Source organism: Rhinatrema bivittatum, chromosome 7 (assembly GCF_901001135.1).
Source record: "Rhinatrema bivittatum chromosome 7, aRhiBiv1.1, whole genome shotgun sequence".
NCBI classification, from domain to species: Eukaryota; Metazoa; Chordata; class Amphibia; order Gymnophiona; family Rhinatrematidae; genus Rhinatrema; species Rhinatrema bivittatum.
Window position 1 is genome coordinate 289,184,179 of NC_042621.1, and position 13,208 is coordinate 289,197,386.

General features: G+C 45.1%; 1 protein-coding gene across 3 annotated transcripts in view; it reads left to right on the top strand.

Moving 5' to 3' along the window:
• The window catches only part of LOC115095977 (leucine-rich repeat protein SHOC-2-like), a 101,774-nt gene that overhangs the window by 52,194 nt on the left and 36,372 nt on the right, over positions 1 to 13,208 (top strand). For all 3 annotated transcript variants that reach the window (XM_029610370.1, XM_029610368.1, XM_029610369.1), the window contains exon 4: positions 2,324 to 2,454. In XM_029610370.1, the coding sequence (XP_029466230.1) occupies positions 2,324 to 2,454 (131 nt within the window). The remainder of the gene's footprint in view (positions 1 to 2,323; positions 2,455 to 13,208) is intronic.

A 13,208-nucleotide genomic window follows, 5' to 3' on the forward strand; every position in this document is an offset into this window, starting at 1 on the left:
AGTAAATCTGGTCATGCTTAGGCTACATAAAGCCAGAAATGATGACAATAATTACTCTGTGTACATTATATGATGATCCCTGGAATTAACCAAACCGTAAATCCATGAAGAATACCTGGACCTGGGGCGGGATTGTTAACGCTCTGCCTGATTTTATGGAATACGAATGTCAAGACTGTTTCCCTAGTTTTGTGGGATTTATATCGTGATGTTTACAAAATCTGAATGTGTTGGTAAATTGCCTGCTGGAGGTAATTTATTCTGCTCCCCCCTCCATCATAGCTTTATCAAACTTATGTTTTATAATCAGAAGTTGTGAAAATGTAAAATTACTATTTTATTTGAATGGCTAAGGTAAAAATGAAATTTTGCTGGCAGTTTGCAAATGCTGCCTTGTAATACCTTCTATATTTTTAACTTTCCAGCCACCATTGTATGAATTTTTTTTTTTTGCCACTGTATAGATAGTCGTATGCAACAGTTTGCAATCTTGTATGCCTTCATGAGGACCCCCAGAAAGGAGTTTACGTAATCTGGGTTAATATGTGTGTTACTGTTATCCTAAACAGTGCATAGTGCTACCTTATAGCACTATAGTACTTAGAAACAACTAGCTGTAGCTGACCAGGAGTAGAAGCCACTTTAGGCCTTCCTTAGTACCTTAGTGGATGAGTCTGTGTAGCACCTTCTGTTAGCGCCAGAAACGTCCTCGATGATCCCGGAGATTCAGGTACTAACTCCGTGGCTGGCAGGAAGCTCTGTTAGAATTCCTTGGGAGAAAGAGATTGTTCGTGTTAGCGCAACGTGTTGAAGCTCGGGGATTTTTCCAGCAGCTTCCTGTGTTGTGATCTGACAGTGAGGCGGGCAGAGTTGGACTCTCATGCGGGCCAGACTTGTGAATCCCTTGCCAGGTTCCTCCGTGTCTGTGTGCGCCCCTGGCATTACACCCATGTTTGTTGGCGTGACGCCCATGTTGGTCTCATTAGAGGCAGCTTCGTGGGCGTGGTGCAAGATTGATTTCAGAGTTTCTCTTCTCATCTCTGTGTTCATGGATTTTTAAATTAGAATTCCTGGGCGTTAGGTTATTTGGAAAAGCATCACTACATTTTTTTTTTTTTTTTGTTTTGTCTACTAAAGTGCTTGTATCTTATCAGAAATTTTGTTGTGGTGTAATTTTTTTTTTTCGCATCACTGATGTCTGAAGTGTAAACAGGAAGTGACCCAATCTCTTTCCGAACAGAGAGAGGCTGGCTAGCTGCTCTCCTAGAAATGTTTGAGTTGGTTCAGCAGGGTTGTGCCCTTCTATGAGCAGGATCCCTGATCTGATTACTAGATTGGGCCTGCTGCGGAGGCAGCGTTCACAACCCTTGGGTGGGGGGAGGTGGCTGTGGTCATTTAAGGGCGACCCCTGGTGGCTGGATTTATAGTCACATGATAGAGGGTTGTGGAAGGGACCGTTACAAAAAAAACAGTCTCTTCCATAAACAGACTGGGTATATTGGGGCGAGGGGGTGGAATAAAGCCTGGGTAAATGTGAAGGAAGGCACTGGTTTCTTTTGAGAAAAAGAGGAACTAATGCCTTAAATGCCCACCCCTTCAAAACAACGACAAGAAAAGCAATGGAGTTGTATGTTGCTGGTTCTACCACCCGCATGGCTCTGTTTGTGCTGTTTAACTCTTTAGTGGCAGGCTGCTTGCACATGTTAGGATGTATTTTTAGGACCTCAAAGTAGGTTATTTTTTTGAACCACTTATATTTGTGAGTGTCTTTCATTCATTTTGAAGTCTGACCTAAAAAAAAAAAAATCCTAAACATGAGCGGCTTTAAGGCCTTGGTGTGAGCAGGGCAGAGATCTGCTGCAGCCCGGGTAGCCCCCTGCTACTGAGCCGTGGTGAACAGGGAAGAGGCTGAAGGAAGCTCGGGGGGGGGGGGGGGGGGGGAAGGGTTGCGCATGATGAAAACCAGTTTGTCCTGAGGGAAGCGTCTTTTTTAGTAGGGGTCAGAGAGAATTGCAGATGAGAGGAGGAAGCACTGGGGGCCAGGGGTACTGTGACCTCTGGGGGAGTCTGAATGGTAGCCCTGCCAGCGAAGTCACTAGGAGTTAAAGTAAATCTGCCAGGTTGAAATACTTTGAAATAAAAAAAACTTGTCATTTCTCAGGAAATTCTGGATTTTCTTTCAGGGGCCGCGTACAAAGCTGCCCTTTTAAATCTCTTCTGAAACCTCGATGGGCCAGAGCTTCCCAAACATCCTGGGGACTTCACAGCCAGTTGGGGTTTCTCTCTCTTTCTTTTTGTAAGAGCCGTTTTTATTTCATGGCAGGAAACCTCTCCAGTCTGAGTCGCCTTGGGCTGAGGTACAACAGATTGTCGGCGATACCCAAGTCCTTAGCAAAATGCGGTGAGCTAGACGAGCTGAATTTGGAGAACAACAACATTTCCACTTTACCGGAGGTAAGAGGCGCAAACGGTTAAACAGTATTGAGTGTCTCTTACACTTCTGTACGTTCCATTTGGTTTCCTCCTCTTAGGCCCCTTTGGTCTTCTCAAGTCTTCAGTTTGGCCGCACCTTCTATGGCTATAAAGACTCCTCTGGCAAAGGGCTGTTTCTGTTGCAGCTATAAACTCTTTTCTTAGCGTCCTGTCAGATGAATCCAGAACAAGTGGATTATGCACCCCCACCAGCAAATGGAGACGGAACAAACTGACGACTCTAGATATATCTCTATCTTGTGACCTCAGCCCGCCAGCATTCTCCAACTCCAGTAGATGGTGGATGTGCATCTCCCCGCTGGGGATTGCTTCATCTGTAAGGAAATAATTCGTCCCACTCTCCTGCGGTGATACCAAATGGTCCCTCCCACAGTTGAGAATTCCTGAGGTGATTTCTGTGGTCCCTCAGACGAGTGCCTTGTTCCGGTGGGTGTTTTCAGCCGGCGTGGACTTAGCTGCTTGAGTAGCTGAAAGGCTGTTCCGTCCAGGAAGCCGAGCATGGCGGTGACTGTACATACCCTTTCCTCTCGCAGCCGGACACTGTGACTGTACTCAGCCAGGTAAAGCTGAGCTCTGGTAAGCTTTAAAAAAAAAAAAAATTATAGAGAGACCTAGAAGGAGGCTTTTGTTGTGTAGGGCTTCCTCCTTCTCCTGGTCTCCGTGCTTGGCACGCCGGTCTGATATACGTCCCTCTCTGTGGGAGGACAAGGAACCTGGGCAGCCTAGCAGATTGAGCTGTCTCCTTAAGCTACACCTCATTTCGAGGCTTTTTGCAGCGTGGCAGGTCGCAACGGGATTTTGCACGCTTTCTAAGGCTGCCTTCTATAGGATTGTCGGTCTGGCGTGTGTGTCTATCTGTGCACCCAGGTTGTGTGTCCAGTTTTTGGACACACATTCTGGCCTTTTATTCTGTGTCCATGTTAAGCGACGCCATAGTAGCCGCTCGCTTTCCTCTGTGCACAAGTAGTACTGTGCGCTTAAGATTTTGGGGTGCCTACATAGGCGCCTAGGTATGTGATGCCTAAGTGTTGGATGCATAATTTTTGGGTGCCTAGGTTGAATGCACATATAACACCCCCCCCCCCCCCCCCCCCAAAAAAAAACAAACAAACCCCAGCTAGTCTTATTCCTCCGGCTATCAGTAGCGCACTGTCGTCCATAATGGCGCCTGTACCTAAGAAGCCTAAGCATCTTTCTCTTTGCACTGCTTGTCATATTCGGGTGTCTCAGCCAGGAGTGCCCACTAATTTGTACCAGCTCTGTTTGGAGGCTCATGGAGAGTTGTCTTTCTCTGATTTCACTAAGCCTGGTCTTTCCCAGCTTGATGTGGGTCTGGGTAAAGATGACTTGGGTGTGGGGTACCTGATTTTGGAACTACCCTGTCTAGTTCCTCAGCAGAGGAAGGTAGCTCAGCGAGTTCACCTCTGGTACCTCCTGGTCTGGATCCTTCCACTTTTTCATTGGTAGACTTTTTCCAGATGTTGCAAGCCTTTCTTCAGGCACAGTCCTCAGCCCTGTCCAATACTCTCAGAGCAGAGGTCCAGGTAGGATCCTTGCCTGTACCTTCAGTTAAGCGCCGGAGTACTCCTAGAACAGCAGCGGGACCACTGGAGAGAGATCGGGATGGCATGGATGATGACTCCGATCTTGACTCTCTTGAGGATGGTGAAATTTCCCCCAGATTAGAATTATATAGACCTTGAAAATGCTTGGAGTTCCTGGGGCAGATTCCGTATCTGAGCCAAAGAGAAATCCCATTTTGGTTTCCTTGCGTAAAATATCGTTTTTTTCCCCATGATGGAAAAGGCTAATTTCAAAGGGGGTCAGGTTTTGGAAGGCTTGTACCCTCTAGATCCAGTGGTAAGAGAGCGCTTACATATTCCGAAGGTAGATGCACTTATGTATGCAGACTCCAAGTGGATCGCTATACCCGTGGAAAGAGGAGCAGCCTTGAAGGATGCTTATGATAAAAAGATTGAGACTATTCTTAAGCAAGCATTTGAAGCAGTGGCAATGACCTTGCCGATTGCTTCTTGTTGTTCCTTGGTGGCTCACTCTTGTTTGCTTCTCTCCTGGGAGGTTGATGACTCTGGGGTAAACTCCAGAGCAAGTATGGAACTAGCTGCTGCCTTTTTGGCAGATGTGGGCTGAGATTTGGTCCACACTTCAGCCAGAGGGGTGGGTTCAATGATAATGGCCAGGTGTCTGCTATGGTTGAGAAATTGGTTGGCTGATGCGACCTCTAAGGCTAACCTCACCAAATTGCCCTTTAACGGCTTGCTTTTGTTTGGCAGCAAGTTGGAGAAACTGGCCAGCAAGTGGAGTGATTCTCCAGTTCCTCATTTGCTGGAAAATAAGCAGGCTCAGTGATCCTTTTAACATGAGAGGTTGTGCTAGAGGATCCAAGCGTTTTCAACGCTATAGAGGAGCAACCTTTCAGAGGACTGGAACCTGCTGTAGGGCTCAGCCCTTTTGCCCTGACAACCCAGAAGAGGCGTAGGCTTGGGTAGTGGAACCTCCTGAGCCTCCCAGTGAAGGTTTGCTGACCCACCCTGGGAACAGGAGATAAGGGGATGCCCCTCTCTCTTTTAACAGAGGTGGGTCAAGATCACATCGGATCAGTGGGTCCTGGAGGTGATACGCAAAGGATTTGCAATGGATTTTTGCAGGGTTCTTCGGGATGTGTTCACGGAGTCTCCCTGCCACTTCCTGCAGAGGAAGCAGGCAGTGGAGGATACATTGACAAGGCTCCTCAGTCTGAGGGCTGTGGACCCAGTGTCCATGTCTCAAGAAAGTACGAGGTGGTGATCCATTTATTTCGTTGTGACAAAGAAGGACTCTTTTTGTCCCATCCTGGACCTCTGATGTCAACTGTCATCTGCGAATGAAGCATTTTCACATGGAAACATTGCGCTCGGTGATAATAGCCGTGGAGTTTGGGGAATTTCTGACCTTTCTGGATTTGTCTGAGGCGTATCTCCACATTCCCATGCCACTTTCAGTTTCGGGAGTTGCCCTTTGGTATGGCCACTGTTCCCAGAACCTTTTCCAAGGTAATGGTAGTGGTTGTGGCAGAGTTGAGACAGGATGGAATCCTAGTACACCTATATGTGGACTACTGGCTGATTCGCACTAAGTTGCTGGATGAGAGCTGCCTGGTGACTCGCAAGGTGATTTCCATGTTGCAGAAGCTCAACTGGGTGATGAACCTGGGCAAGAGCAGTCTTCAGCCTGCTCAGTCGTTGGAATACTTCTGGGTTCGGTTCAACATTAAGCTGGGCAAGTTTTTCCTGCCTGAAGCTCGAATTCAGAAGTTGCTGGTGCAGCCCTGTCTGTTGATGAACACTCTGCACCCAACCGAATGGTCTTACCTACGGGTACTTGGCTTAATGGCGGCAACCCTGGAAGAGTTACCATGAGCAAGGGTGCATATGCGTCCTCTGCAGCGCTACCTGCTGTTTCTGTGGAACACAGTCTCAGGACCGATTCAGCTCCATTTGCCGATGGAGGTATCTTCCCAACTGCAGGCGGATCATCTAAGGAGGGGAGTCTCCCTAGCCCCATTGTATTGGCTAGTACTGATAACTGTCACAAGTCTCCTTGGGTGCAGAGCTCACTGTCAGGAGTTGACAGCGAAAGGACGCTGGAATGCAGAAGACTCTGGAACATCAATCGGCTGGAAGCCAAGATGGTCCGGTTGGCATGTTTATGGTTCGGTGACAGGCAGCAAGGTCAATCAGTCCGAATAATGTCAGATAACCCAACGACTATGGCTTACATCAATCGGCAGGGAGGTACCAAGAGCCAGCAAGTGTACCTGGAAATAGATCAACTTATGGAATGGGAGGAAGTACATCTCCAGATCTCAGCCTTACACATATAAGGAAGAGAACGTAAGGGCAGACTTTCTCAGCAGGGAGAGTCTGGATCCAGGAGAGTGGGCACTGTCAGACAAGGTATTTCGCTTATTCTGGACTGCTGGGGTCGTCTTTTCATAGATCTCCTAGCGACTTCACACCAGTGCGAAAGTTCCAGGATTCTTCAGCTGCAGGAGAGATCCTGAAGTCAATGGGGATCGATGCCCTAGTGCAGGAGTGACCAGAAGACAAGTTACTGTATGCCTTTCCTCCATGGTCCTTGTTGGGCAGATTGGTTTGGAGAATTGTGCACTAGAGAGGAATGTTGCTCTTGGAGGCTTCAAACTGGCCCAGGAGACCATGGTATGCAGATCTGCAGAAGCTCCTGATGGATTCACCTCTTCAACTTCTGGTGCACAGGACCTTGTTGTGGCAGGGACCTGTCCTTCACGAAGAGCCAACTCAATTTTGTCTTGCGGTATTGCCCTTGAAAGGGCTCGTTTGCTGCGGCAGTATGTCCACCTTACTGAGAGCTAGAACATTCTCCACTTCCTTGGCATATGTGTGGGTTGGGAGATTGAGACCTGGTGTGAGAATAGAGGTACTCTTCCTTTCTTAATCAAGATTCCACTCATTTTGGAATTTTTGCAGAATGGCTCTAATAGAGGCTTGGCTCTCAGTTCCTTGAAGGTGCAAGTAGTGGCTCTTGCCTGTTTCAAGGGTCAGGTAAATGGTGGATCCTTGTCGGCTCATCCTGATATGGCCAGTTTTCTGAAAGGAGTGAGCCATCTTTGTCCTCTCTTGTGGACAAAGATGGCTCACTCCTTTCATTTAGATCACTGTGTACCTTGTCCTTGAGGTTACTGACCTTGAAAAGAGTGTTCCTTGTGGCAATTTGCTCTGTGCGTAGGGTTTCCAAACTCCAAACCTTGTCTTTCTGTGAGCCATTCCTTCAGGTGACTCCAGGAGCGGTACAGCTGTGTTTTGTTCCTTCCTTTACCGAAAATGGTCACTGAGTTTTACTTGAATCAGTCCATCTCCCTCCCGTCTCTGGTCCAAGAGAGAGATGTAGAAGAGTATAGTCTGTTGCGACCTTTGGATGTTGAGATACATTGTCAGGTATCTGGAGGTTATTAATCCTTTGTGTAAGTCGGATTGCCTGCTTGTCCTTCACGGCGGTACCAGTCAGGGAGAGCTAACCTCGCGGGCTACAATAGTTCACTGGATTAAGGAGGTAGTCACGGCTGCATACGTTGATGCTGGGAAGCTGTTACCTCATTAGGTTTGGACTCATTCCAGTAGGGCTCAGGCACCATCCTGGGCAAAAGTTAGATTGTTGTCCCCTGTCGATATTTGCTGAACTGAGACGTGGTCGTCATTACACACCTCTTCCAGGAATTATTATCTGGATGTGCAAGCCCAAGGGGATGCGGCCTTTGCATGTGCGGTTTTGACTGAACCTCATTTAGCCTCCCAACCTATTGGTAGTAGCTTGGGTACATCCTACTTGTTCTGGATTCATCTGACTGGACGCCAAGAAATGAGAAATTACTACTTACCTGATAATTTCCTTTTCTTTAGGTCAATCATATGAATCCAGCTTCCATCCCATGGCTGCTAGATGATTGCATTATGGTCCTCTTTTGAGACTGTGTTCCAGGGGTTACTGGTGAGTGTTTGTCCAGTCCCTAGAACATTCTTGTATGAGCTCAGTATTGCCTGTTGACTATTGAAATGGTTACTTGTTTTTTAATCAAGAATTTTTCTAGTCTGTCCACAGTTGCTTTTGACTAAATTTACTGGCAGGCTGATGTCACTGCAGGGGTATATGTACTGTGACGTCAGTTTGCTCTGTGTCCATCTGCTGGTAGAGGTGCATAACCCACTTGTTCTGGATTCATCTGACTGTCCTAAAGAAAAGGAAATGATCAAGTAAGTGGATTTCTCATTGCTCACTATCTGCATGTTTGTTATCCATTTGATTATAGCTGGTCTGTAACCATACCAGAAGAAGGTATAATCTGCTTTAACCCTAGCTATCATTCTAAGATTTATTATCAGTATTTATATGCAGTAAATACTTCTTAAAATCTGTATTTCGAGAAAAGAAAAATGATATAAACTCTTAATCTGTGTGTTTGGTTACCTCTGAAATATTTTCTATTGCACTGAAATTCATTTATTTGGGATGATCTGGAGTGAGGCCATTCCAGATAATGGATTTTCTGGATAATGCGTGGTTTCTGATTTAAAAATAATTTTGTATGATGGGAGTGTTTCAGTAATCAGATTATAGAACTCTTTTTGGATAACGGATCGGGGCGTGGAGATACATTTTTTTCTTGCATTAATAACTTTTCGATAATGGATCTTTGCATTAAAAGTTGCTCTACTAGAACACATTTTGAACATTATTTTTTTGAATGGTTTATCCCACAAATGCCAACTTCCGCTGGAAAATGGGCAAGTAGTTTCAGTGGTCTTGCTTTTTGAGCATTTAGAGGTCCGTATTCAGAAAAGCAGTGAGCAGAGGAATTGTCCAGCTAAAGTGGATGTTCAGCAGGACAAGTTGCCCGGATAACTTTTAAACCTAAATGGCTATGTTGAAAATATAACCAGTTAAGTGGCTTAAACCCAAATTGAATAATTTAAAATAAAATTCCTTGCAAGCCTGCTGGCCCAATCCTCTGCCACTTCACCTCACTAAATGACTGATACCAACTCTGGGTGTTGGGTTTGAAACCCCTTCCCACCAAATCCCTCACAGGATGTTTACAAAGTCTTGGGTTGGAAGACTCGCAGACCCCCGAGTGATTTCTGAAAGAAGAATTGGCCTCTGGGCCCTCTCTGAGTCCCCACCCCAAGCCAGCTCCCTGGAGTAGCTCTCCTAGCGATGTCTGGTTCCAGTCATAGCTCTCCTAGCGATGTCTGTCTGGTGTTACTGTCAGAACAATCCTATGACGACACCACTGGGTGCCAAAGGGAGCTATGGCGGCTGTGGGAAATTTGGGGGGTGCCAGGTGGGACAGGAGAGTTCTGCCTGATGTTAGGATTAGGAGGGGATTCTGGGGCCATATTTATTTTCGGAATTCAGGGTTAGGGAGCTCCTTGGGCTATAGGTTCACAATTTCTTTTTCTTTTTTTTAAACTTTAGGTGGGCTTGGGTGGGAGATGGGATTCAGTTAAGTCTTGAACTTAGCCAGCCCAACCATTTTGAATATTGACCTCTTAATTACCTTGTTCCTGTGATTTGATCATTAAATGATTGCATTGGGTCAGTGCCAGCACTATACCTCCATGCAGGAGGCAAAGTTACAAGGCTGCTTTTTGCACTGGGGTAGAGGTAGCGCTCACAGTCCTCTGTAGTAACAGCACTACTCTGGTGATAGCTACTAGCTAGCTCCCTGCAGCTTGAGGTCCTGATATGTTGCTGGGAATGGGAGTTATTTGAGAGATTCTGCTAAATTCAAACAAAACCTCAAAACATGGCTGTTTACGCAGGCTTACAGTAGCATCACTTAACCCCACATCCTATCTTGTAAATACCCTCATCACTCGAATATAGCTCTAGCTCTTCCTTGGTATATCTCTTCCTCGGCCAGATACTCCCTTACCTTCACCCTCCCCTCTCGCCTCCGTTTTCTTGATGCCTGACATATGTGAGATTCGTGACTGATTACTGCTCGTTCCACAGACTTGAAGCTTGCCTGTTATAGTTCTCTCTGTTTAATTTTAATTTTAATGCGCTTCCCCCCTCAGTTGTAAAGCTGTAAAGCTCTGATATGCTGCATTATTTGTTCTCTGGAAACCGATGTGATGTTCCCAACAAATGTCTGTGTATAAAAATGTTAAATAAATAGTCTGTCATTCGGGCATGAGGTTTGGCATTGAACACTGAATATGAATGATGGTTCTGTGGTCCCTTTCTCAACCCTTTCTTATCTATTAATGCCGACGTGCTGAATTGGATTTGAAAAACTGGAGCAGAGGATGGCCCTAGAGAGGCAAATGTAATACACAGGATCCAAAAAGCTAAAGCAACATTTACTAACAAATCATACACAAAGTACTCTGTGCAAATTTTGTAGGACTTTTAGTTCAAGACAAGTGCTTATGTGATGGTTTAATCCATCTGTCGGGAGGCCGGATGATTTTCCTTAAGATAGACCAATCAGGTTCTAACTTTTGTGTGGAGGCCAATCATAGCCCTAGAATTTATTCCATTAAAATTCACTGGTACTAGATCGGTGAAAATCTGAAAAGCCTTACAAAATCTGATTCTGCATGGTTTTAACTACCTTGTTTTATTAATGACAGCTAATTTAATAGTGTGTTGCCATTCAGTTTCTTTATTTTTTAAATGTATATGCCACCTATCATACCACTCTAAGCATCTTCATCATTAAACAATCATAAAAATATTTACAGAACATTCAAACAACTAAAACAAAACAAGGTCACAGCTCATCAACAAGCCCAGTACAAGACCAGAGTCTTGGTACAGGCAGTTAGCAGTGATGAGCTCTAGCAAGGTCGCAGTCATCAAATGCCCGATGAAATAAAAAGGTCTTCAATGACCTCCTTAAATGTCTTTGTACACTCCATAGTGCGACGCGCAAATGGCAAGGCGTTCCATAGAACCAGCCCGGCAACTGAAAGCACTATTTGCGTGACTCCATGAGCCGAACTAAACAGATTGATGGCACTTCCAGGAGTCCTCGTGAAGATGAACGCAGAAGCTGCATGGGATTGTAAATTTGGTTAATCCAACACACGGAATCAGTTTGTAACATCTTGTGAATAAGAAGTGCAATGTTAAATTCAATCCATTGCACAGTCGGGAGCTAGTATAGTTCTTTTAACATGGGAGAGAGATGTATTCCTTACTCACTCCGGAAATGTAATCAAGCTGCAGAGTTTTATAGGACCTGGAGTATACATAAGGCATTCTTGGGAAGGCCCAGAAACAATTACATTAATCTAATGTCAACATCAGGGCCTGCACACAGATCAAAAATCTTGTCCGCTAAGCAGCGGTCTTAACAGTTGTAACAATCGCAGTTTAAAATATCTGTGCCAACATCTGCAGGTTGGAATCCGGAGTCACACCCAAACCCTAGCCCTGTTCAGCAATAGGAATCGTTATGTTCTGCAACACTTGTGACTATGACACAGGCAACCTATCTGATAGTTGCAACACTATTATCTTGTTTTGTTTTTTTAAATGTAATACAAGCATATTCTGACTTAACCATCATTTCACTGTTAGTAAAATAATGGAAAGCAATTCGAATGTTTCAGACAGTGTCAATGACACTGGAATAAAAAATTGTTTGTCATTGGCATCAAGACAGTATTTCCAAATGGAGCCCGGCTAGCAATTTACAAAGAGGGGCCATGTAGATATAAGTGGCAGGTACTGCCAAGCCCTGTAGGGCACCAATCTTTAGAGGCTGCTAGCTAGAACAGCTTGATGACCGAAGGTAAGATGAGAACCATTCAAAAACCAACCCATCAATGCTGCATTCACTCAGCCTGTATAGTAAAGTGAGATATTTCAGGGTTTTGTTTTTTTTAAATTAATTTGCAGATTTCTATAAACCTGATTTCTTTTTGTCATAATGGGGTATTGTGTGTAGATTGAGGAGGGAAAAATGTATATCCATTTTACTACTACTTCTTAACATTTCTATAGTGCTACACAGCATACACAGTCCTGTACAAACACACAAAAAGACAGTCCCTGCTTGATAGAGCTTACCGTCTAATAAGACAAGCGTACAGGACAAGAGACTTGGGGGTATTTCATAAAGCAAGACTGGTTAAAAAGAAAAGTTATTTAACGACTAAAAGCAGACAATCGGGCATAAGATTTAAAAGCAATTTCAAAAAGGTGGGTCTTTAGATGGGATTTAAACATGGCGAGAGAGGGAGCCTGAAGCACCAGATCAGGAAGACTATTCCAAGCACATGGCGCAGCCAGATAGAAGGCACAGAGTCTGGAATTGGCAGTAGAGGAGAAGGGCACAGATAAGAGTGACTATCAGACAAGTGGATAAGGCTATAACAACAAAATGTGGAAAAAGTGAAGGGTCTGATTACTTTCGGAATGCATTGGACACTGAAAAATAAAACCAGCATCTCATAGGACGAACTCCACTGAGATGTTCAACTGGTATCGAGTAGCAATTCTTGTAGACAGTCAAGAACCCACCACCCCTCTTCCGGTTGTGAGGCTGAAAGACCACAGAATAGCCATCTGTACAAATGTCAAGCGTCCACTTCCAGGCAGCTCTCTGGTCTGCCACATGGCCCATCCATATCTAGAACGACCCATTCCATATGTTTCCACTCACCTTGACGTGGATCACGCAGTGTGTGTTCTGTTTCCATGGGCAGTCAATGCTGGTCGCCATTCTTTAAAGCAGCAGTGCCTCTTCTCCTTGTAGCAAATTTCTGATTTGCCATGATGGAGGAGGAGGAAGAGGACAGCCATTGGTGTCCCATTCTGTTTTAGAAGAAAAGACTTATGTTTTCCCATTATTTTAAACTGACTCCAAGGTGGTGGTTAGACATTTCTTTGTCCTCTTCCTCTCTATGTCCATTTGCAGCAATGAAGATGGTTTTGGGCCATGATGGAAGGAAGAGGGAGACGGCAAGCCAGAGAGTCCTTTTTGTTTCATAAGAGCTGTATTCTGTTTTGCCTCACCAGCCTGTGCCATGTAGAGAATATTGCCGCCTGCTGAAACACGGAAACCGAGAACATGACAGTAGTTGAAAGCTATTAAACCTTTCTAGTATGCCCAGTTTCATGCAATGCCAGACTTCTGATTTCCCCTCATTTTTCTTTGTACCTAG